General features: G+C 50.2%; 1 protein-coding gene across 1 annotated transcript; it reads right to left on the bottom strand.

Moving 5' to 3' along the window:
* Window positions 1–2,069: 2,069 nt before the first annotated feature.
* MEX3C (mex-3 RNA binding family member C) lies at window positions 2,070–15,762 on the bottom strand (the record flags this gene model as incomplete). Its single annotated transcript, XM_035310516.1, has 2 exons — window positions 2,070–5,193; window positions 15,303–15,762. Coding segments are annotated over 2 exons (1,686 nt in total), but the record flags the coding sequence as incomplete, so codon positions are not given.
* Window positions 15,763–23,392: the final 7,630 nt, after the last annotated feature.

Here is a 23,392-nt window from a genome sequence, read left to right as displayed (position 1 = left end):
CAACCCGTCCCTGTACCTGACCACTCTTTCTGACAGAAATGTCTCCTAATTTTCAACCTAAACCTCCCCTGGCACAACTTGAGGCCATTCCCTCTAGTCCTATCACTAGTTTCCTGTGAGAAGAGGCTGACCCCTGCTCGCCACACCTTCCTTTCAGGTATCTGTAGAGAGCCGTAAGGCCTTCCCTGAGCCTCCTCTTCTCCAGATGAAACAACTCCAGTTTCCTCAGCCGTTCCTCACAGGACTTGTGTTCACAGATACTTTCCCCAGACTTCCTCTGAAAGACCCACGGAGCTTTGCTGTTATGGGGCTAAAACACCAAACACACGCAGCCCCACAGAGCTTGGTGAGGGCAGTTCCATGGCGTGTTGGGGCTGGGCTTTCTGAGGGGACACACTGAGGGCTTCACCGGCTGTGGAGCCAGGGCAAAACTTTGGACACCCAACTCCTGGCCCATGGCCCTGAGGGGCTGCAGCTGCCATGTCATGGCTGTTATGGTCCCAACGGTTGTAATGGCCCCACAGCCGCCTCTCTTGAGGTAAAGGCAGACGATGCGGAACTAAGGAGCTGTGCTCACAGATGGCAGTCTTGGGGTGCCTTCCCCAGGGCCTGGCTTTTACCACGAGCCTTGTAAGCGAGGCCCTGATCCTGCAAAGCCTCTGTGGCACGCTGTGGCTCTGCCCTCACGAACCATGAGGAAGGGACAGGTTTGGGAGCAGGACATCAGCACCACGGGCTCATGATGCCCAGCATGGTTCCAGTATCTCCTTTTCCTTTGGCAGATTTGCCCTCCTCCTCCTGGTCCCAAGCACTCCCATGCTGTGTTTTGTTTTGTGGAGCAGTCGGCTACTGGCCTTATATGACAGCCCCTCACTACTGTGGATGTGAGCTTCCCCCTTAGAAACAAGTAACAGCATTTTTTGTTTCCCCAGATCAACTGAGAGAAGGTTTCTTAATGAACATCACTGCCCCCAGAGGTTCCTCTGGACTGCCTGGCCTGCAGCTGGTTCAGGCCATGCCTGGTGGCAAGTGCTTCCCCTCCTCGAACAGAAGTTGAAATTCCAGGCTGGTTAGTCACTCGTCACAAGCACTCCTTAGCATGGAAAAATAAATTCACTACAACAAATTTAGGAGAACTGGAGCTTTTTAAGCCCTTGCCTGCCTTATGCAACTCAGCAGGAGCTGCAGTGCTGCTTGCTCTACTGAGGAAACCCTGGGGGAGAGCTGGGCTTTGGGACGGGTTACACGTCTAGGAACATCAAGGCTGCATCGCCCAACCTGCTGCCGGAGGTTTGGAGTCTGAGGCCTCCTGCTGAACACTAAAACCACCCCGAGCCCCATGTGAAGTGAATTTAAATACTCTTTGATCTCTTCCCAAGACTTGCTAATGAAAAAAAAAGAAAGCAAAGAAGAAACATTCTAATTTCCCCTGAATGAACAGGAACTTTGAGGACACCAGCTCCAAGATGGAGGGTCTGCAGGACCTCCACCACCTCGACACCTAGGGGTGCTTCAATAGTTCCTGATGAAGGAGGGGGTGAAATATCCCCCAGGCATCTTTGTCTACACAGGAGAAGTGTTAGTGAGTGCAGGTGTTCGTACTGCTGGGAAGGGATCTATTTATTTCCCTTGTGGAGGACCTGGCAGCACCCTGCCCTGACGCTGCAGCACAGCCCCAAAAGGGGCTCCCACAAGCGCCATGCAGGGAGCAGAGCCCGACTGCAGAGAACAGCCTCAGGCAGCGTACACAGAGTATTTATAAATATGTACTTTCCAAGCCAGGTGGCCTTAAAATGCCTTTTCTTATTAAGTTCTGTTCTCTTATCCATACTGGGGAGGAGTCAGTCAGCAGCCCAGGTGCTCCGCTGGGCGAGCAGACAGGAGCAGAGCCCAGCAGACCCCATCACAGGGCAAGGGAACAGGAGATGCACAGGGGCTGGTTTGGGGCTCACCGAGGCAGGAGATGAGGCCAGCAGTCACAAAACCTCCCCTTCCTTACCCGCAAATCCCCAGCCATCAGCCCACAGCCTGCCCGAAGCCTCGACCCCGAAGACAGCAACAGGCTCCAGTTAATGGAAACAAGTCTTTATTAAGTAACTTTTAATATCAGAAAAATAAAACTCTTATAATTCTCTTTACAGCAAATATATAATATCAGTGCTTTGGCCATCATAAGTTAAAGGCCCTTTATCATAAAATATATGGTTTTTAAACTTTACTCAAATTGAATTTATAATCCCTATGACCTCCCTACATATACATAACAAAAAGTGTAGTAAAATTAGCAAATACTAAACTATATTGATAGTTTATCATTCTTAGTTTGTGGTTTATAGAAATGGTACACGCACCTAATGTCTGTCGATTCCTTGGCTTATTAGTTGCCGTGTACAATGCAATAAAATACAAAATACATGCTCGGTGAACGTTTGTTCGTATCTACACGACTGCAGCTAGAGATTAGGTTTCAATACTGACATGTAACTATCCTACAAGCAATTAGCATTAAAGTTATGCATTACATAATATGCCATCAAGGCAACTCTTATACTGAAGATCATAAAATAAAAACCGTTATTTGTAAACTTTTATACGAAATGTAACTCTTCAAGTGGAAATAAAAAATAAAATTTCTGTATATTTACTAGTTCAATACACATATAATTTCTCTTTTTTTTTTTGTTATACTGAGAAAAAAGCTTTGTCTTGTCTTGGGAAAATAATGCTTCAAAAAAAATAGAAAAATCCACCAGAACTCCCCTTTGTGTCTTTTTTTTTTGTATTTTTTTTTTTTTTTAATATATGCCAGCACAGATTTGGGAACGTACTGAGGATGAAGGAGCTAGGAACATCCACAGGTTGAAATGTAAGAAGCGCATTCAAAAGACATTTTTCCTTATGATTGGAAAGACGGTTTTGAAATGAAGTAAACTGATTGCAGGGCCACTGTCACAGCTGCTGTCATGAATAATACAAGGGCACGTACGCAACCCCCCTTTTTCCTTTCCGTTACTAAAAATAAAATATATATTTATATATGTGCAAGACAAATATGGATTGAACATAAAATGCTTCACATTTTGAACTACACACTCTCTAAAACGTAATTTAAGAACAGCTTGATCGGACTAATGAACGGAATGTCAGCATCCTCACTATTAGTCGAAGTATGTGCATCCCAAAGCCCTTACTGAAATGGGATGAAGCCAGCCGGACTCTTCCACATTACATTAAGAAAAGCAGTGGGTAGGAATTCACAATCGAGACGATACGTTCCTGATCCTCTGAACATACTACTGTCAACACCTTGGGCGAAACAAGGAGGTGCAGCGGGCAGCTTCTCTCCCCGCTCACCGTAGCAGTAATTCATTCTGATCCTGCCGATAACCTTAAATCCTTGTCAAGAGCTCGAACTACGCTTTAAAAGAAAAAAAAAAAGTATTTGCAATGCTGAAGAATTAGGCATAAGTTGTTGCATCAAGCAAAAGAAAAAGATTTCCCCAAACCTGTTTTTTCAAAACTGGCAGTGTAAAGAAGGCAGCATTGGAAGTGTTGTTTGATATATTGATAATGCCACAAACCCTCGGCAGCAGACTGGTACTTCTGTGCTTAGGCTCTGAGGTTCGTTGCTGCCAGCACACAGAAGTCAAACGCTCAACTGAGATCCTTCGGAAAGCCTGTAAAATTTCTTTTGCAGTTGTGTAATTGCTCAAAACTTCCCCTCGCCGTGCCGTATTACGCCAGATGCACCTCTGCTATGCATGCCATCTGCTGGAACCGAACCGGACAGAGACCACCTAGGTTTAGTGTTACCGTAGCAGCCTTTTAGGAACGGATAGATTTATTAACAACTTTAGCCTAATCCCAAGAAAGCCCAACAGTCAGAATTACTTAGGAAGTTTACTAGAGGGTACCATTACACCCATGCCTTTAGATGTCCATATATAATAATAATATCTATATATACTTAAGAGTGGATTTGGATTGCCTGAGTAACAGCTGTCTGGCAAACAGGACACGATGGCGTTTCTTTTTCACAGATTTTGTTGGCACACTCCATGCAGAAGAGATTGTGGCCGCAGGGGACCAGGGCCGCAATGACTTCGTTCTCGAAGCATATCACGCAGTCGTGCTTCCGTCTCGACTCGGGGGGCGAGCTGGAGGTGGAGCCGCCGTTGGAAGAGGAATAGCTGTTGGTACCGTTAGAAAAAGCGGGGATGTAGATCGGAAGGCCGGCTTGGTTGCCCGTGCTAGGTGGGTCGCTCCTCACTCTCCTAGCCAAGGGGTGCTCCAGGCTTTCCGGGAAGGTGGGCGACAGGCGAGGAGTGGATGGCTGGCTCCCTCTGCGCTGAGGCTTGACGTTACTCGTAGGGTCGCTACCAAAGCCAGAGAGCGGGTTTACGGGTTCGAAAGGGGTCCAAATGGTTTGGGAAGGCGTCGGTAAGGAGTCGTACGCAGGAGAGTCGACTGCAAGCTCCTCCGTGCCCACGGAAGGCAGCGTTTCTCCGAACCAAAAGTTGCCTGTGCTGAACGGACTGGTTGGGCTGAAGTCAGCCAATCTATTGCTTCCAAAATAGGAATCTGTGGAGCCACTTCCCAAGGAGCTGGAGCTGTCATTTCTGTAATTCGAAATCATTCTGGTGCGGCTAGGAGGGACGGGGTTAGAAGTAAGCCACGCGGACCCAAGAGTGCCTCCCTCAAAGCTCACGTCGGTACCGTTGTAATGGAAATCGTTCTCTTCGTTCAGCTCGATGTAGTTGCCGGTACGCATGGCTATGTGCATCTCGATTTCCTCGCGCGCCCGGTCGACGTTTTCAGGCATCCCCGTCACTTCGAAGACGGGCTCCTTGTCCCTGCTGGGAGTGACTATGTAGGTATGCGTCTGCTGCTGAATTCTTTTGATTGTAGCTCCTTTAGGTCCAACCACGAGCCCAACTACACGGTAAGGCACCCTGACTTGGACTGTTGTCTGCCCTGGCAGGTTGGGGGTACATGGCAAGCCTCCCAGGGCAGGACCGTTTTTGTTGCGCGACGCTCTGATCATGGAGAAGTGCTCAGCAGCGGAGAGAATTTCCCTTTTGGCCATGGCTACGTCCTCTTTCCGTCCAGTGACGACAAAGATGGGTTCTTCTCCACGAACGGGGGTCTTAATGTAAGTATTCGTCTTGGCCCTTAGTGCTTTAATTTTGCAACCTGTTTGAAGGAAACACACACAAGGTTAGCGACACGGCTAAGTTTAGAAAGCCACAAGAAAGCGGTCTATTTTGAGCTGTTTGAGTGTTTCAAGAAACCATCGGGTGAAACCAGAAGCAGCAGGTTTGTTTTTTTCCTCTGCGAGCCGCACCAGTGAAAGCGGTAACAAGTTCTACCGATATTTCCAAGCGCACCTCCGACACCGAAAGCCACAAACTATTTTAGCAACACTTCTCGGGCAACTCGAGCCTGTCATCTCTACTGCTATCAGCTGCCGAATGAACTCGGATGGCTTTTACTGCAACAGACAACTGATGAACATCCCCAAAATACCGTTGAATTTATGTTTTTTTTTCCCATTTATTGGGTATCCCCGAGTTATTTCTAAGATCCCACACATGGGCTAAACGCTCACAGAAATGCTTAAGCCTCCTGATATACCAGCCTTCCACATCCAAGTGTGCCCTAAAATCCAATTAAGTATTTACAAGCGAGAGAAGGGTCTGTATCACAGCTTGTGGAGGATATAAAGTCATCGTTTTACTGTGATTTCTTCATTTGCTTCCCGTTATCGCCGTTATTTCAACCCCACTCTTCCCTGCAGGATGAAGGAGCCACTCCTCAATCTGCCAAGTAGGAGCTCAAGCGGTTTGGTGCGTGCAACCTGTGTAATATTACGTGCCTACACGGGATCTCTCTTGGTAATCGTGTAAACGCAGCCTGAAAGAGAAGCAAGAAGTGAAGCAAGTGTTCGCCTTTGATTTTGGGGAGTGAATTTTCACGTGTTCCAGGACACGGTGGCAGCACCTTGAATGCTTCAGGCGTTTTGGACCACTGGACCCCGTTTTAACCAAACTTAGCCTATAAAAAGTTCAAGGTTTGTCTTGAAATGTCACTTTAAAGGCAACCTCCTCTTAAAACAACCTCAAGCAACGTTTGCAGCCCAAGTGTTTTACGCATCGTTTCACTGGCAAACTGTTTTTTATTTCCCTATTTTCTCATAGCAAATACGCCGCTGCGGGTCGTAACAGCGGGAAGGGAGAGCCTCTCCTCGCAGGGCCGCTGCAAGGACAAAGGCTGAAGACAAGAGGCTTTTGTTCCCGGCACACAGCTGGAGAGGAAGCTCATCATCATGTTCTGGAGGCCCTACCTCCAGCAGAGAGCAGCGGGAGGCACGCGGACGGCTCTGGGCAAGGGAAGGAGCTCGGCACAAGAGCACCTGGCCAGGAGAGCAGGCCCCGGGGCCACCAGGGAAGGAGAAAAGCTGAGCCTCAGCCTCGCGCAGAAGGGGAACGCGGGCATGAGGTGCCTTCTGGAAGCAGTCTGAAGGTTCCCTGCTCGCCACAGCACCTCGCTTTGGCGATTCGCCTTCGCTCTCTCCGTCTTTGTGCTCCTCACCAGCAGCTCCCGCTCTCACCACTAAGGCAGCTGCGTGGACATTGCCTGGGCGCTTGAAATTTAAGACCACAAGGTCCCCACCGTGGTGCTGCTCGAGTTTTCACGACGATGAAACTCTTTACTGCAACGCCTAAAAACAAAGCGGGCCTCCTGATGCCTATCGGTTGTTCTCTGACCTGCACAAACCGCTTTCATTCACCCCGCTCCACCCAAAGACGTATTCACATTTCACAGAAATAAGAGGCGGCATCCTTTTGATAAACACCAGGAGCATCTCATACAATATATACACGTGAAATCTAACTCTTCACTAGGAAACACAATTCAGATCTGCTTAATTCCAGGTCTCCACAGTGCCCCAACAACCCTCAGCGTTCACATTTCAGAGCAGGTTCTCCTGACGCTTTGCAAACCGCAGCTCAGTTACAATCTTTATCTGAGAAGTCAGAAGGAACTCAAGGAAACTGCCGCGTCTGAAAGCCGAGATTTCTGAACGAGGCAGTCAACGGCAGCTCGCTTTCGTTTGCGAGGAGCGGCGGCAGAAACCTCACAAAGGGCTACTGTAAAGCCCGTCATGTCAGAACACAAGGTCAGCCACCCCCGTTACACGGCTCCGGCAGGATGAGCTGCCTGTTTGCTCCTCCTCAGCTGCTCTGGTTTCCTCCCCTCGTCCGTCAGTCGCTAGCGAGGTGATGATAAAGCACGGCCGGTCCCGTCCCCTCGCCTACAATTCGCGGCATCCAGCCACGCTGCGCCCGAGGTGAAATCGGCCGGCTCTGAAGTCACGGGGGCAGTGCTGGATCAAGACATTTCCCGAGCTCAGACAGAAAAATAGAGCTCCCCACGCGTCTGCGATCAATCAGAGCGCGCCATCCGTGGCTTGGACGTACGGGGATAAAGCCTGAAGAGGGGACTGGGGCTGAAAGTTCACTCTAAGCGTTGAATTTCGATTCATTGATCGAATAATTGGTTCGATTCCTTGATTTCAGCTCAATTTCATTGAACTCAAGTGGAACTTTTCGTGGTAGCAAAGTCACAAACACCAAAAAAAAAAGCAGTTTTGTTACCGATGTAAAATTTAACAGCTGTCCCAGCAGGATCCCCACAAAGACACTATTTCTATTCAACACACTTGCCTCAGCAGTACAGGCAACCATGAGCACACACTGCCACGGTTAAGAGGCAAACCCTTGAAGTTTATGCAAAGATTTAGTCCTCGTCTGCTTCCTCATCAGACGAGGAACTGAGTCAACACCAAAGCCCTGAGAAATATTCACCCTGTGTGCCTCGATTCCTACCTTTCCTCTCCAGGCTCCTCCCCGTTTTTCCCCTTAAGATTATTTGACCGAACATCTTAGAGATGCTACGAGCAGTTATTCATTCATCTCACACCTTGATTTTTATCCATGGGCTGGCTGATTTCAGCTCCTGATACGTCCTTCCAGCTAGGTGTTGACTAGTTGGTTCAAGGAAGACACATTTTCTCTGCGCTTCCCGAAGAGGAACCTATTTATTTAGCACCCATTCAGCACTTCATCTTCAGGAACCAAGGTTGTAGAAGTACTGCTTTAGAGTTTTAAGCAATTTGAAGGGATTATACCTAAACCTGGACAAAAATTACCAAGCAGAACTTTCCAAAAGTGATTTTTCATCCTCGTTTATCGCATTAGGGTTGCCTCCTAACGAGAAGCCACGAAGCAGGGCTTTACAAATTTCCCACGGCAAGCTACTTACCACCATCACAAGCTACCCGTTGCTGCCCGAGACTCGGGAACAACACTCTGGCTCTCTGCTCCGATGGTTTTAGACAAGCAATTCCCATCAGGAGTGCTGTACTCAGGTAATAACCACCTCTCAGCTCCAACAAGCAACGCTACAAGCAGGCGAATTCCTGACCGGCGTAGCACAGGAGGAAGGGAAATTCAGCTGGTAAATTATCCCAAGAGGACGTAAGGGATCTATCGAGCGAAACAAGAGCGTTTTATACCCGTTTTCCCTGCCTCCCGACCCCCTTGTTAACTCACCGCTGCAATCCAAGGCCTTCAGCTACATTGCAGCTCCCCAAACCCCGTGCCTGCCCGCGGAACGTCTCATTATGACTCGCGCTATATATAGTGACCGACGCTACTCCCAGCATCGTTTCATCACACTCACCCATTCCGGAGGAGCAAGTGACTATTTTTTTTTTTTTTGGGCCACTGCTTTGTATTTTTGCGTGTACAGGATGACACCCAACTTTCCTCCTCGTCAGGAGGGTTTTCAGGCGAGACGCTTTCCAGACAGCGCGACGGTTCGCACCAGCTTTTTGTTTCTGTGCAGCCCCCCCGCAGGGGCTCTAAATAAAGTTCCGACTCTAAATAAAGTTAGGATTCCCCCTTCAAGCTGAAGGCAGACACTGGAGGCACGTGGGCTCGGGCTTGCCTACGTGCCAGGAAGGGGGAAAACCTGGAAATCTCAAGCACCTTACCTAAAAGCCAAGGAATTGCAGTAAAATCCTCGGTGGGGCTAAATGAGAGGGAGTGGGGTTTCCTCTCTTCTGGGAGAGAAAATCCCTGGTTCTCAAACAGCAAATAAACACTTTAGTCAAGGTTTCCCAGGTATACCCCACATCAATCACTACAGATGTATCAGCCCGGTGCAGAGCGAAGCAGACAGCCAGCGCGCTGCTTCCTTCTGTTTATCAGGCTGGGGCCATTTATCAAATCCGCGATTGCACAGGCAGAGGAATACTCCCGTTCCCAAGACAGATGGCAGCTCGGTAAACAAGTTCCATGCAGCCAGAGAGCCAGAGGGCAGCAACTTGTATTATTAATTACTTGCACTGCTGCAATAGCAGGACTAATGTAGCAGCTGCAGCAGAAGCAAAGACCCAACAGCAGAACAGCAGCAGCGTAGAAGAGGGAACGCGTCTAAAATAACCGTAGGAAAAGTTGTTTTCCTTAACAGGATTGATGCGGAGACGAGTTTTGGGAAATGTGAGCTGCCCAAGGATGCAGGGTATTAAAAGGGACCACATTCGACACCCCATTCAGCACATCAAGGTGGCCAGGTAAAGGAAGACTGCATTAAAAACCCTGACGTGGCTTCTATACAACCCCCAAATCCCTGGGTTTCAAGAGCTGTGTTTTTAAACGTGACACCCCATAGCACATTGTTGAAGGTAAAATGAACCAAGAAGGTAAAAAATAAGAGATTTTGCTGTGCCTTTGTTCAAACAGGCAGCAGAGAGCTCGGTGCTGGCTGCAGGATTACCGACCCACGCCGGCGAAGGAAACCGAGAACCCGAAATCTTGAGCGTTGCCAAGATCTCAGAAACTTAAAGGAATACCTGAAATCGAAAGAAAAAGGAAGACAGCATTCTTAAAGACCGAATGAAGTATGAAATTCAGGTTTCATTTACAGCTTTCAGGCCTTTTGTTTTGATTAAATAACAACCCAGCGCTCAGCGGCCTTCTCTTCTTCTTGTTACAAGTTTTTAAAACGCTGTCGCTGGTAAAGAAAATCGTTAATTCTTGCCAGCAGCTGGGAACCGGCCTCGTGTTGCATCAAAGACAAATTTATGATCTTTGAGATACAGTTTTTTTTTTTTTCTGTTTAAAACCGATTTTTTCTTCCAGAAATTCAGACCACAGAGAGAGGGTAACAGGGACCAAGAGAAGGAAATGTCCTGCTGCCTTTACTGACAAGTTAAAAGAGAAAATCACTTCTTTTACGCCACCAAGACACGTTCATACACTGCAGTCTGGAAGTGCATCAATCGGGATTTCTTTTGCATGTTTATGTTTTAAAGTTAAAAGAAAACAAAACACTCTTTAGAAAACAGCCATTTCACAAGAGAAGGATAAGGACCAGGAGATGAGAGGTTTGCATTACACGTTTCAAGATTGTTTTTAATTTTAATTTCAGATTTATCAGATCTTATTTATGCAGGTATTCGCTGCTGGTGCTCACAGGTAAAAGCCTACAGAATTTCTGGCAGGCTGCACAAAGAGCAAAATCTCTCTCAAGCGCGCGCCGTGTTCGGTGTGCCTCCCACCCAACGAGCCAAACAAGAGCAGCATTTAGGGTTTAGGATTTATGACCCCAGCTGGAGGACCTGCACCCTTCTGACAAACTTTGAAACCCGAGTTGGATCTTTGCACAGCGCAAATGACAAACAGCAGGACTGAAACGATGTTTGTTATGTCGTACCAGAGCTCCAGGCCGCTGAAACTTCAGCGGCAATTTCGGGCTCTGGCAGACTGAAGTGTTTCAGTTCCTGAAGTCCCAGGCTGGAAAAACGAAGTGCAGCAACTTCTCAGAAAAAAAAAACAGCGTAAGCTGCTTGTTGAAAGCCAACCCGAAGGCTTTCTTTCAGGCTTCAGAACGAGCCACTTTTCGTAGCATTTAATAACGTGCTTGCTACAGGTTTAAAAAAAAGGCACAAGCCCCCAAAATCTCAAGTCTCTGCTTTGTTAGCTTTCAAGGTAATTATCCTACCACGAGACACCCATGGACTGGACTCGGCTTACACAAGGATGAGCTCTAGGATTGTTTTAGCACTATTTCCACTCCTCAAGAGCGGCAGCTAGTCTTATTTGGCTGCTGAGCTATGATAAGCTACCTGCTTATCAGTATTTTTTTGTTGCTTTGTTTGAATTTACACGACTATTTTAAGCCAAGGAATCATTTTTTCTCAAGAGCCCACGTTCAAAAGCAGAGAGCAAAACGGGAGCCCGGGATCATTAAATATACATAATAACGTTATTTTCGTTGCAAGGCCGTCTCACGCAAAGCAGATTTGTCATTATCGATTTAATCAGCGAAATGGGATGATATCATCCCTCCTCCTCTTACTCATCTGGGGTTTGGAGACCGCCCTGCCTGCTTCAGCTTCGAGTTCCGCAGCCGTCGTCTGAACTGTTCTTACAGAGGCATCGGGCTTTGGAGTTAAATAGCTCCAACTCGATGGGTATCTCGGGGAGAAAAAAGAACACCACTGTCAGCTTCATCAAGGGTACGCGCAATTGGAAAGATTTTAGGATATAAACACGTCTTCTTCTCACCTCAGGAGCACCGAAAACTCCTGTTCTACCTAACCAAAGCCTTCTCGAGGCCTACCAGGCCACGGCGGAACTGCCGCGGAAAAATCCCCATCAGCAAGTTTACGTATAGGAAAACGCGTTCGGGTGATTCACGGCAGACTTTTACAAAGCTTTCATGTGATTTAGAGATTAAAACGAGGACTCCGCAGTTACATCTCCAGAGCTCTTTGCAGTTTGGATGCAGGCTGATGTAATTTTGGGCATACGCCCTACCCCAGCTTTTTGCAGGCAAACAAGGTCACCTAAACGGAGATGCAGCTTGCTCGCTCCCAGTTCTCAAGAACACTTCTCTCCAGCTTTTTCCCCTTTTTAAACCGGTGCAACTTGTTGCACGCAGCATTTTCAGCTGCTAGCAGGAAAGAAAACCATTTTTCTGCTCAGCACGAGGACCGGTCAATTCACTGAAGGTTGCATTCAGCAGCAAACCCGAATCCACGCAGGAAGCCTGTACAATGCCACGAATGGAATCTAGTTTTCCTGGCTCCCAGTCGCATGCCTAAACAAGACTAAAAGGATACAAGGATCTTTTCCTTTGTTGTTCACCTTTGTAGTCTCTGAAGTGGAAGAAACTCCTCACACTACTCCAACCAGGTCTGATACGCTCATTTTTGGGGGGACAATGCGAGTAAGTAAAGGGTGAGAACACCTGAGATTAAAAAACCAAACAGACCCACAAAACAGACCCAGGTTTCACAAATACTCCAGTATTTTGTTTTCCTTTTTTAAAGGCCTCCTATTTGTTAAAAGGAAGTCTTCCACGAGCCTTTTCCAGCCCTTTTTACAGCCACGCAAGTGCTTCCAGTAGCTATACATTAACTTACCGCCCCCAGAAAACGGCATCCTCCAGCGCGCACACGAAAACCAGAAACCGCAGCGTACGTTTTAGGCGCCCTGCACCTTCCACAGCTGTGACATCCCACGTCTGGGAGCAGCTCACCAGTACAGATTTGCTAAGCACGGCTACCCACGTGGGAATCCGCGATACCGTTACCTACGGCGGGGGCTGCGGGAGCGCCACTTCGCTGTCTGAGGGCTATATTTGCCTCCGAAACTCGCACATCGCTGCGAAGTGGTAAATGCGTGCGCCGCAAGGTTCTGCTTGGTTACTGAGCTCTTAAGAATCGGGGGCTCCTCTGCTCTGCTAAGCAACATCTGGAAGTTCTCTTCCTCTACCTAAGAATTAAATTTTGATGAAAATATCATGGAATTCCAATTTATTGTTACTCTTCCACGCAGGGGGGGCAGTACTTCCCATCAGAGTTCACCTTCCGATTACATCCTCCTTACATAATTGGGTATTAAAACAAAAAAAGTAACACAGCACAGGAGAGGCAGGCATAAAACGTCAGCTGAATTCGTTCAGGATAACGCAGCCAGCTGTTTAGGGGGCATTTTAGTGACAAAATATGCAGCATCTTCTCTTCGAGAGGGAGCGGAACGATCGGTGAGGGACGCAACTCCAACAAGGCTTGCCCTAAGCAGACCAAGTTACGCTGCAGATGACGACTGAACCTCCTTAAGCAAAGCTTTCATGCAAATGCATTTGGTAAAGTTTTCTTAGACCATGCTCTCCTCCTTCTACTCCTACCCTTTCCTCTTTTGCAGCCCGAGTTCTTTTACGATACAATCCCTCTCCTCCACCGAGGCCAAATATTTTATCACAAGCCAGACGGAGTGACATCAGATGAGAAATAAAAGCAGAAGCAGCAAATGAACTCTTCAGGAACAATGATCCTATTTTTATGCAAACTCCATTATCTTGTTTTTAAGTGACTCAAAGTACTGAGGAACACACTACAGAGAACAATCCCAACCCGGAGGAGAACAAACAACCCAGCCTAATAGGTCCTCGACGTCCAATTTTTCCCATTTCATTTCAAAGGACTGAAGCAAGAACTGGTTCTCAGTTCTGTTTTCCACCCCTCCTCCTGCCCCCCATCCCCAGTGACACATAAGCAAGGTCTTCAGTCATTCAGGCATTATTTCTTGGAAAAGATATTTTGTGCCTCTGCATTTAAGGGCGCAGAAAGCCACCTGCCTGCCGGACTAGCCCGCACATGTTGATGTACCGGAGGGACGTGCCACTTACTGTTTTAACAACGGATAAATATTTTCGACCTTGGTGTCACGAATGGCTATCTGACCCAGGACATGCCAGTTTCTCCAGCACAGGCTTTGGCTCTCCTTTGAAACACCCAGCAGAAAACCCACCTTTGAGGAAAAATGCTTGAAGCCTAATAGATTTAGGATGAGGAAACAAACGCCTGCTGAAGCTCAGCGTGCATCTCTTCAGTACCACGCTGGCTTACTGATTTTACTGGTTCTTCTAAAGAAAGAAACAGAAGCCACATTGATGTAAGAGACCAGACAGCGTAACCTCTCATTATCTGATCAGCAAGCTCGAAACACAACCCCCAAACCAATAAAGAAAAACACACAAAGGGAAAAGGAAGAGAAAAACTACTTGTCTGCACTGCCACACCTACGCTTGACACTGTTCTGCACTTCGCTTTGGATACGAAAAGTGCTTTTAAAATTAGGTTCGCTGCTGGAGAGCTGGTGTAAAACATCCAACTCCTCCTCCCCCGAGACCAGACGGAAGGCCAACAATGAACGTGACATCGCAGAAATGACCTTTTGGTAAAGGCACACGAAATTTAGCAGTAGAGACCAACAGGAAACCAGAACCAGACAATCACTTTTAGTCAGAAAGGGGGCTGTTCGTGGCTCATTTCCCCACCTCCAGGTCACCTCCTCCAAGCCCTGCACGGCCCCGTCTCGGCGTGCACAGTGGAAACTTGTGGTAAGTTTCAGCCCGTACCCCAAACTTCAAGGCAAAGCGGGCGGGTGAGGAAGAACAGCAGCGAGGGGGGAGCTGATACAAGCTGAACCCCTGCACAGGGCTTTGTAAAACACGGTCCCAAGCTCCCAAAGGGAAATGCAACTGCTTACCGAGGACGTTAAGCTGAATGCCAACAAAGAACAAAGCAAGCCCAAACACCTGCTTGTACTTGGCCAGGCTCTGCGTTAGGTTTTAGAGTTCGTAAATGCCCCCACTTAATAACTACCAGAAGGCTGTGCTCGCTCCTGTGCCTTGACTTAGCACAGCCCAAAGCCTGCACCGTCCCCTGGCCTCAGCGAGACGGCAGCAAGCCTGGGAGGAGGCGTCGAGCTGTGAGAAGGGAACCTGTTCAATCATTTCTACACCAAAGTAAACGGTCGCTGTAGGGGATGCTGAAAAAGCTCACCAAGCAGTTACCGAGCCCTAGCACCCCGGGGAGCCTTCTGAACACAGCAACCCACCACGAACCCCACCACAGGCCCTAGCAGCGGCCCGACCCAGCCAGCTGGGGGTGAAGGGTGCCGAGCACGGCCATATGGGCGCTACATGGGGCCGCCCACAGGGCCCTGCAGCCCCAACCCATGCCAGCAGGGCTCCCCCTGTACCCCCTGCTTCACGGGGTTGGTTCCTCAGCCACGCTGGGCCCCTCCAGCCCCCTGCACGTTGGGGTGAAAGGGGGGGGGGCGGCCCCCAGGGCCAGTGTGTGCGCCCCCAGCCCCCCCCCTCCCCCCTCCCCCCCCCCCCACACCCCCCCGTCCATCGTTCGCCCCCCCGGCCCCGCTCACCCTGGCGGCCCACGATCTCGGCCACATGCTCGGAGCTGGGCACGGGCACGCACTCGGTGGTGTTGACGCTCTTTCGGCGGAGCAGCGCCGCCTGCTCGCCGTTCAGGCCCGCGGCCGCCGCCGCCGCCGCCGCCCCCCCTCCGCCGCCGCCGCCGCTGTAGGCGTGGGGCAGCCCCGCCGCCATCATGCCCTGCGGCTCGTCCACCCCGTACAGCGCCGCCGCCGCCTCCTGAGCATCGAAAGCGGGCGACAGCAGCACGGAGCCCAGCGCCGGCAGCAGCGGGGGAGGCGGCAGCGAGGGCGAGGAGGACGAGGAGAGCAGCAGCAGCGCGGCCGGGTCCTCCTCCTCCTCCTCCTCTTCCTCCTCTTCTTCCTCCCCCGCCAGCTCCTCCTCCTCCTCCTCGTCCAGCTCCAGGTCCCCCTCGTCCCCGGCCGCCTCCTCCTCGTCCTCCTCTTCCTCTACCTCCTCCTCCTCCTCCTCCCCCCCGGGGGGCTCCGCCGGCGGCCCGGAGCCGTCCCCCCCCGGCCGCCGCCGCCGCTGCTGCTGCTGCTGCCGGGCTTGCCGCCGGCTCCCCGGGGGCTGCCCGCGGTGGCGGAGGCCGAGGCCGGCGAGGCGGTGCCGCAGGAGGGCGTCGGGCCGCTGGAGGAGCAGCAGCGGCGGCAGGAGGAGGCGCGGCGGCTCGCCGGGGGAGGCGGCGGCGGCGGGGGAGGCCGCCGCCGCCGCGGCTCCGCCGCCGCCACCGCTCGGCATGGCCGGAGAGGAGGCTGCGAGCTCCCGGGCCGTGCCTAGCGGCTCGGGGCCGCCATGGCGAGGCGGGCACCGAGCAGACGCGGGCGCGGCCTTGGGCGCTTGCGGCCCCGCTGCTCAGCGCTTCTTTTGTCCCATGGCGCTCCCCTCGGCGGCGGCGGCCGCGGGCGGCGGCGCTGGAGCGGGAGGAGGAGGAGGAGGAGGAGGAGGAAGAGGGCGAGGAAGAGGAGGCGGCGCCGCCCCGCCCCGGCCCGAGCTCCCCGAGGCACGATTGGGCGGCCCGGCCGGTGCCTGGGCAGGGCCGGGGGCGGTGCGGGGCTGAGGGGAGGCTGGGGATGGCTCCGGGGGGGACCCTGGAGCTCCTCAGCATCCCCCGGGCGTGCCTGACCCCCTCAGCAGGTCGCCTCTCTGCTACCCCTTCTGGCAGTTAACTAGCGATAGGACCAGAGGGAACGGCCTCGAGTTGCGCCAGGGGAGGCTCAGGTTGAAAATTAGGAGACATTTTTATCAGAAAGAGTGGTCAGGTACAGGGACGGGTTGCCCAGGGAGGTGGTGGGGTCACCGTCCCTGGGGGTGTTCAAGGAACGGTCGGACGTGGTGCTTAGGGACATGGTTAGTGGGTGACATTGGTGGTAGGGGATGGTTGGACCATCTCAGAGGGCTTTTCCAACCCTAATGCTTCTAGGATTCTACCCAGGGGTCAGCCAGGGCACAGTGAAGCTGATCTGAGGGGTAGAGGATGCTCAGCACTATGTCTGTGGGACCCTGCACACCATTTGTCATAGGGCACCAAGCTTGGGCTGCCTGGGTTTTTTGTCTGGTGTGTTGTGAGATGTAGGAGAGATAGATGGAGGTGTCTCTGTGAGCATCAGAAGGCTAAGCTGTTATCCTGATCTCAGGCTACCACAGCAGTTTTCATCCTCTGGCCCTGTGGGACTTCCAGATGAACCGTGGAGGAAAGCTAAGAAAACAAAACCCACCACAGACCTGTTCTTAGTAGGTTTAAATTCACCTTCACTGCTAAAATGCGTGTGAGCCTTTGACAAATGCCCTCCTTAGGTTTTGTTCTTTCCTCCTGAGGTGGTCTTTATTGAGCTATTGTTCAGGCCGTGCCACTTAATACTGTGTAAAGAAAAATAAAAGTGTTTCTTACCTTTGGTCACAGTTTGTGGCAGTGCAGCGACAATGAGAGCGTGAGCGTGGGCAGGGTATGGATAAAGTTACACCATCCCGGTGTGGTTTATCTGTGGCTCTCATCCTTATCCAAACACGATGTTGTTAGCTCTTACAGGGAATCCATGCAATGCAATGCAGGGTGGGGCAGGAGGACACCGTACGTGCTTTGACAGGTAAATTAAACGATGAGTTTGCCTCGCTGGATGCTCCAAATGGAGCTTTCATTTGGGATTGCTGTGATATTAGATGCCAATTTCATCTGTGGCTAGGTCAATAAGGATGCATGTCGGAGGCTCAGCATCTCTTTTGGAAATGACTCCGAGTCATGATGTGCAAAAGGAAGCTTGAGAACTGGAACCAAGCGAGAAGCTTGGGTGGCAGAGGATTTAAAAAGCTACTTCAATCCTTCGCTCTCAGATCAGCCCCTGAGTGTGTGTTGGTTCAAGTCAGAGTTGAAAAATTCAGGCACAACACAAAGAAGCTTGTTTGAAAACGTGATTACACTTGTATGCATCGGAAAAGGGAAAGGGCTTTTTGACACGTGGAAGAGAAACAATGAGCAGGGAGAAGGTGGGCTGTGCAGTGCTGAAAGCTCCAACTATTGGCTTGTGTTTCATGTGACGGGAGGGAGAGCCCGGAGAGAAATGCAGAGGGCAGCGTGACATGGTCATTCACAGCAGCAGATTAGAAAATGATTTTCAACAGCAGCCATCTAGGTCAATGCGAGTGCAGCCGAATTCTTCGTACGGTCAAAGAAAGTCACGTGCAAACGCCTGAAATATGAACTAACCGGAGCTGGAACAAGAATTTGAGTGGCGTTGCTCTTTCTTAAAGATGTTATCCTGAGAAAAAGGTTCTCGGGAAAAATCCCAGCCTAGTTAGAAGCTAGAGGAGATGCCGGTGTCGTTCACAGCAGAGCCAGCCGAGTGTGGGGTGGAAGATGTTTGGAAAGAGACGAGGGAAAGCCATCCGGCCGACAGCAGCTGCGCTCAGCACATTTTGTTCTCAGCAGCCAGATGCCCGCGTCGCTGCAATCACCGGGAGCGTTAATTGGCACCCTGGTGGCTGCTGCTCGCAGCAAGACCGAAGGCCAAATTACCTTGTTGTGACCACTGCATGCCGGTGGGAGCTGACACTTGTCCTCGGAGGTCAGCTTTCCAGGTCAGAGCCGAGGCAGAGCTTTGCCCTGCTCCCCGTATCTGCGTGGAGACAATTTCTAGGTTACGGTGTGCTGGCAGCAGAGCGCCCTCTGAGAGCTCGAGGCGAGCGGTGGCCTTTATTTCCCCTCTCTAACTAGTAAATAGATGGTGAACACGATAGGCCCTGTATCTACTCGTGGAAAATACTTGTGAAAACCAAAAATACTCAATACAGACTTTCCAAAAACACTCAATAAAGACTTTCCCAACACCGCTGTTAGACTTCAGGTTGTATTTCAAAGGCGTGACTAATAACCAAAGCTCTTTATTAGCTTGAAAACCTCCAGTAACCTTTTTCCTTTGCGTATCTTTGTTTCCAAGTGGAAATTACTGGGATTATACATGCAACTATGTGAAACCGCCTGTAACAGACTGATGTTATTGGCTTGAAACAATCCATACATTAAAATTGTTAATTAGGATAAGAAGGGGTTCTTGTGCTGTAAGAGAGCTGCAAGTCGGGCTGGGGAGGAGAGGGAACAGACAGAATTGCTGCAGGGGAGAATCCTCCCTGGGCTTACACAGGCTTTTATGTTATTAATGCTTTCTTTTTTTTCTCCTTTCTTGATAGAATCGGATGCAGAGAAAGGCTCAGTTGGACCTTTGTGCTGCGTGGAACATGTTGTGAAAATGCCACCACTTTAACGCTTTTCTTAATAAATCCCACTCAAACTCAAATGCTTCCCTCTTACGTTTTATTATAGGTTTAATTCGGTGTTCTGTAGCGTTCGGTTTTAAATCCCGAGTCAGGCTCTGCGGGAACTCTTCTGCCTTGCCTCTTACAGGGGCTGTTAGCAACAACTGAGGGGTTGTGCTCTTTAGAGCAGCGTTTCTGTTTTCCGGGGCTGCTCCCTTATTCACAACCATACCCTCTGAAAATTACGAATGTGTCGAGGCCGTTTTAGAAGCCGAAAGCCATCTGGCTCAGGGGGGAACCCTCGATACCCAATTGCTTTAGGGGAAGTATTTACAAGCGCAGGATTATGGGATGCACCTAGCCTTGGGTGACCTGCAGTCCCTTACCCTCGTGGACGGGGCTGGAACCTGGGATCCCTCTTCTGCATTACATAAAATCCCCAATTATCGGTGCTGTCAGCTCTAAGTGGCTTCAAATTTAATCGGCGTGGCTTCACAAGCACTTATTTGTGAAGTAGAGAGGTAATCTGAATGGAAGGGCACGGAGGGTGAAATAAATGGTTTTTTCTTAGGCTTTTCCGGGAGGCAGGGCCCTCAGAACTTGGCGGTTCAGCTTTCTTCGAGCTGGGATTCCTCTTCCTACAACCCGGCGATGATGGTGAGGACACCTGGAGGGACTTTTTACCGGGGGCTCCGGGCTTTCCATGGTTTTCAAACGCTGCCCATAGGAGCTGAGGAGGCATCTGACATGCGGGGACGAGCAAGGCAAGACGGGACGATGGCTTTCCAGACGAGCTGAAGAAAGAGAAAAAGAAGACGAAGGAAGAAAGAGCAGAAGACGAGGAAGAAGGAGAAACCAGAGGCCATCTGTGCGTGGTGGGTTTTTCACTTCTGCAGACGAGCTCTGCTATTTGGTCGTAGCTTTTGAAGCCCTACTGAAGCTGATAAACAAATGAAGATTTTTTTTGGCCACGTTTGCAAAGACATCGCGAAGAGGATTAAGTATGAGGCTAATCTACAAAGGGGAGCGATAGCATCTTCAGTTTCTGATGACCTGAAATGAAGAAGAATGTTTCTCTGTTAGATATTTACGCGGGAATTACTAGGTTACAGCCGCGATAACGGGATGAAGTTCCGTGATTAGCTTCGACGGCCTGAAAGCGCCCTTTTTTTTCTGTCAAAGTTTCCACGATTTCATCCAGATCTGCCCATCGCTATTAGTTGGTAAAGAAATGAGGAGCACGCGAAGACAAAGCAAAGACTGTTCTTCCTTGTGTTCATCTGAGACTTAGCTATGTCCCACGGACGTACTCCCCAGCATGTCTTTTCTCTCCTTTCCTCCTCTCTTTTCTGCCCGTCGTGGCATACCAGCTGTTAGAGCCGGGCTCTCAGGCTGTTCCATGATCTTTTATTTCCATTCCCCAAATCGTAATTTCCCTCCTGTCCTCTCTAAGTCACCAGGAAGAAGCGGAGCCACGTTGCCCTTTGATCTCCCACCGCAGCAGTTCCTTCACCTCCAGTATCAGGACTCGGCAGTTTTTTCCAGCATCAAGCTAATTCCCACCCAGAGCTTTTATTCGGAAAGATCTCTTGGATCTGAATCCATCGGTACCAGCCCCTAAGTCAGGAAATTGCTCTCCCAGAGATGAAGGTTAACATCACTGCCTCTGTGCTTGTTTCTTGGTGCCTTCCTCCCGCCCTGATCTGTGTCTGATTGCTCCCGACAAGCTGTTCTCTGCCTCTTTTCCTATTTTATTCTCGTTTTCTAGTCCCGAGACCTTCCCGAGTCACCAGGCTCTGCCCGTTTCCTTGCTCTGGTTGTGTCCAAGGGCCCCGGACTTTTCCAACATCTTTTCAGCAGGGCAGGTTCGGGGACCGTGGGACTTTTATTTTTCTGCGTGCCAGAGGAGCTTTGAAGCCACAGGGTGAGAAAAACCTTCATGTTCGTTTCCTTCAGGAAAGAGGCCGGGCTTCAGGGAGGTGCTGCCTTTTTAGAGCAGAGATCTCACGCGGTTAAAAGGAGCGGCGAGCTCTTTGGGGCATTTGGGAAAGACTTTAAACTCAGCGTGGCTTCTGTATTTTGGAGACCAAAGCCGCAGGTAGCAGGCACCTGAGGAAATGCTACTGAGTAACCCGATTAAAAATACGCTGGTTGAAAGCCAGATCGACTCCACCGGGAAGAAAAGCATAATTCTGGCTGGCTTTTGCTGTAAGCATGAAAGCCGTTTGGCCCAAACCCTCTCCTTTTGCATCCAGTTACACGTCCAGCGACCAAACTGGTTTCCTCCTGAGCTGGGATTATGCCTGGGAGGCAGATGGTGTCTTGTAGCAAAGGAATAGCTGGAATAGCTCCGTGTTCCTCGGCTCGCAGATTTCCTTCTGCGAGGCCGTAGCACTCGAACCGTACTGAAGGAGCCAACAGGAAAAGGAAATAAAAAAGAAATGGTGTAGCAACAGAGCCCGCGACTGATTTCTGTGGAAAAATAGCAAACTCTTGTTTTTGTGTCCCCGCCGCGGGTTGATTTTGGTGTTTTTCTTATAAACAGCAGAGCCTTGATTTTTTATTTTTTATTTTTTTTTCCTGAAGGCCTATTTATATACAAATTAATATCCGCTGATGAAGCGTGTGGCTTATTAAAGTTGATTATCCGTCGTGGGTGTGATCTCTGTCACACGGGATTGCTTCCTTTCCGTGGTGGACGGCTAGAGGTTTTACAGAATTTAAGACTTTTGAAATGCAGATATTTCCTTAAAAAAAAATCTCTCTTTTTCTCCAGGTAGGTGTCCGAACACACACATTCCTTCAAGGGCTCGTAGAAAGGTGAACGGAGGAGGTGGTGGAGGCGACGTGAAGGGCCACGATGTCCAGAAGTGGAGGAAGCAGCACAGCCTGGTGACCACGGGGGACGCCTCCAGCGGGGTGTGAAGGTGCCCGTGCCCCCCCGTGCCAGCTCGGGGCCACCCCGTCCCTGCCGAGCGGGCTGGCAGCGGGTGATGGCAGCAGCAGGGACACCTCGGCGGGGACACCGGGCCCTGCTGCTTGTCTCTTTCTCGCCTGCCACAGGGTAGGAAAAGAAGCAGATTTGTTGTCACCGTGCCCCCGGCGTCCTGGGGATGCGCAGTCTGGTCCTTCGTCTCAAAAAGAGCCACGGTCCCGGCCCTTAATGTGCCCTGATGCAGTGGGGTTGGGAGCTTTATCCCAAGTCCCTAGCACCACATTGTGTTTTTATAGAATTCCGAGATAACGCCATAAAAATTTTAGAGGAAAAGATTAAACACATGGTGTCATACTGTCCTTTGACTACCCGTGTTATCATTTCCAACTGGAGAACAGAGAAATTTTGAGGCCAGATACTGCTTCCCCCCCCCGTGACATTTCAGCCAACCTCTGCAATGATTTTGGCTTTTAAAAAAAAGGGGGGGGGGGGGGCAGGGGGACGAGGAGCAGCTTTCAGATTTTGGCCAAAATCTGCCAGATTTCGTTCGAGCTGCTTCTCTGCGACTCCGAGCCCATCTGCGGAAAGCTGACCCTGCTGTGCAGGCTGTGTTTAACCAAACCCTGTTTTTTTTTTTTTTTTTTTTTTTTTTGTCCAAACGCCTCAGATGGAGTTTTAGCTCAGCCCCGGGTGTTTGTGCAGCGCTCATCCTATTTTAAGCACTCGATTACCAATGCTGCCACCACCTTCTGTGGAGAGTGAAGGGATTAATATAGATATATCCTACCAGCAAGGATGGTTTTCAGGTAGTCCAGTTTCTCCTGAGCTTCGTTTTGTGTCTATCAGAAGCGTCCTGCAGGGATGGGGACCTTGGGTGGTCTCCTTGGGAAGGGAAAGGAAGGGAAGGGAAAGGGAAAGGGAAAGGGAAAGGGAAGGGAAGGGAAGGGAAGGGAAGGGAAGGGAAGGGAAGGGAAGGGAAGGGAAGGGAAGGGAAGGGAAGGGAAGGGAAGGGAAGGAAAGGGAAGGAAAGGAAAGGAAAGGAAAGGAAAGGAAAGGAAAGGAAAGGAAAGGAAAGGAAAGGAAAGGAAAGGAAAGGAAAGGAAAGGAAAGGAAAGGAAAGGAAAGGACGCATCCTGGCACACTTGGGAGTCTGGTACATGTGCTGCATCCGACTGGGATCCCTCCTTGTGCCAGCCACGTGCCCGGGCTTTGCCTGCTGCAGGCTCTAGGTATGTAATTCTGAATATAATCCTTTCTCGTACGCCGGTCCCCCAGTGAGCTTGTTGCATAAGGAGTGAGTTTTAACGGGGTTATAAAAGGGAAACGTGTCTTCAGATCCATTGCCAGCGGAAGCTTTTGTGGAGGACGGACCCCTCTGATCCCTAAAGCCATTCG

This window comes from Oxyura jamaicensis, chromosome Z (assembly GCF_011077185.1).
Source record: "Oxyura jamaicensis isolate SHBP4307 breed ruddy duck chromosome Z, BPBGC_Ojam_1.0, whole genome shotgun sequence".
NCBI lineage: Eukaryota > Metazoa > Chordata > Aves > Anseriformes > Anatidae > Oxyura > Oxyura jamaicensis.
Note: the sequence above shows the minus strand (reverse complement) of the source record. Positions and strands in the feature narration are given on the sequence as shown.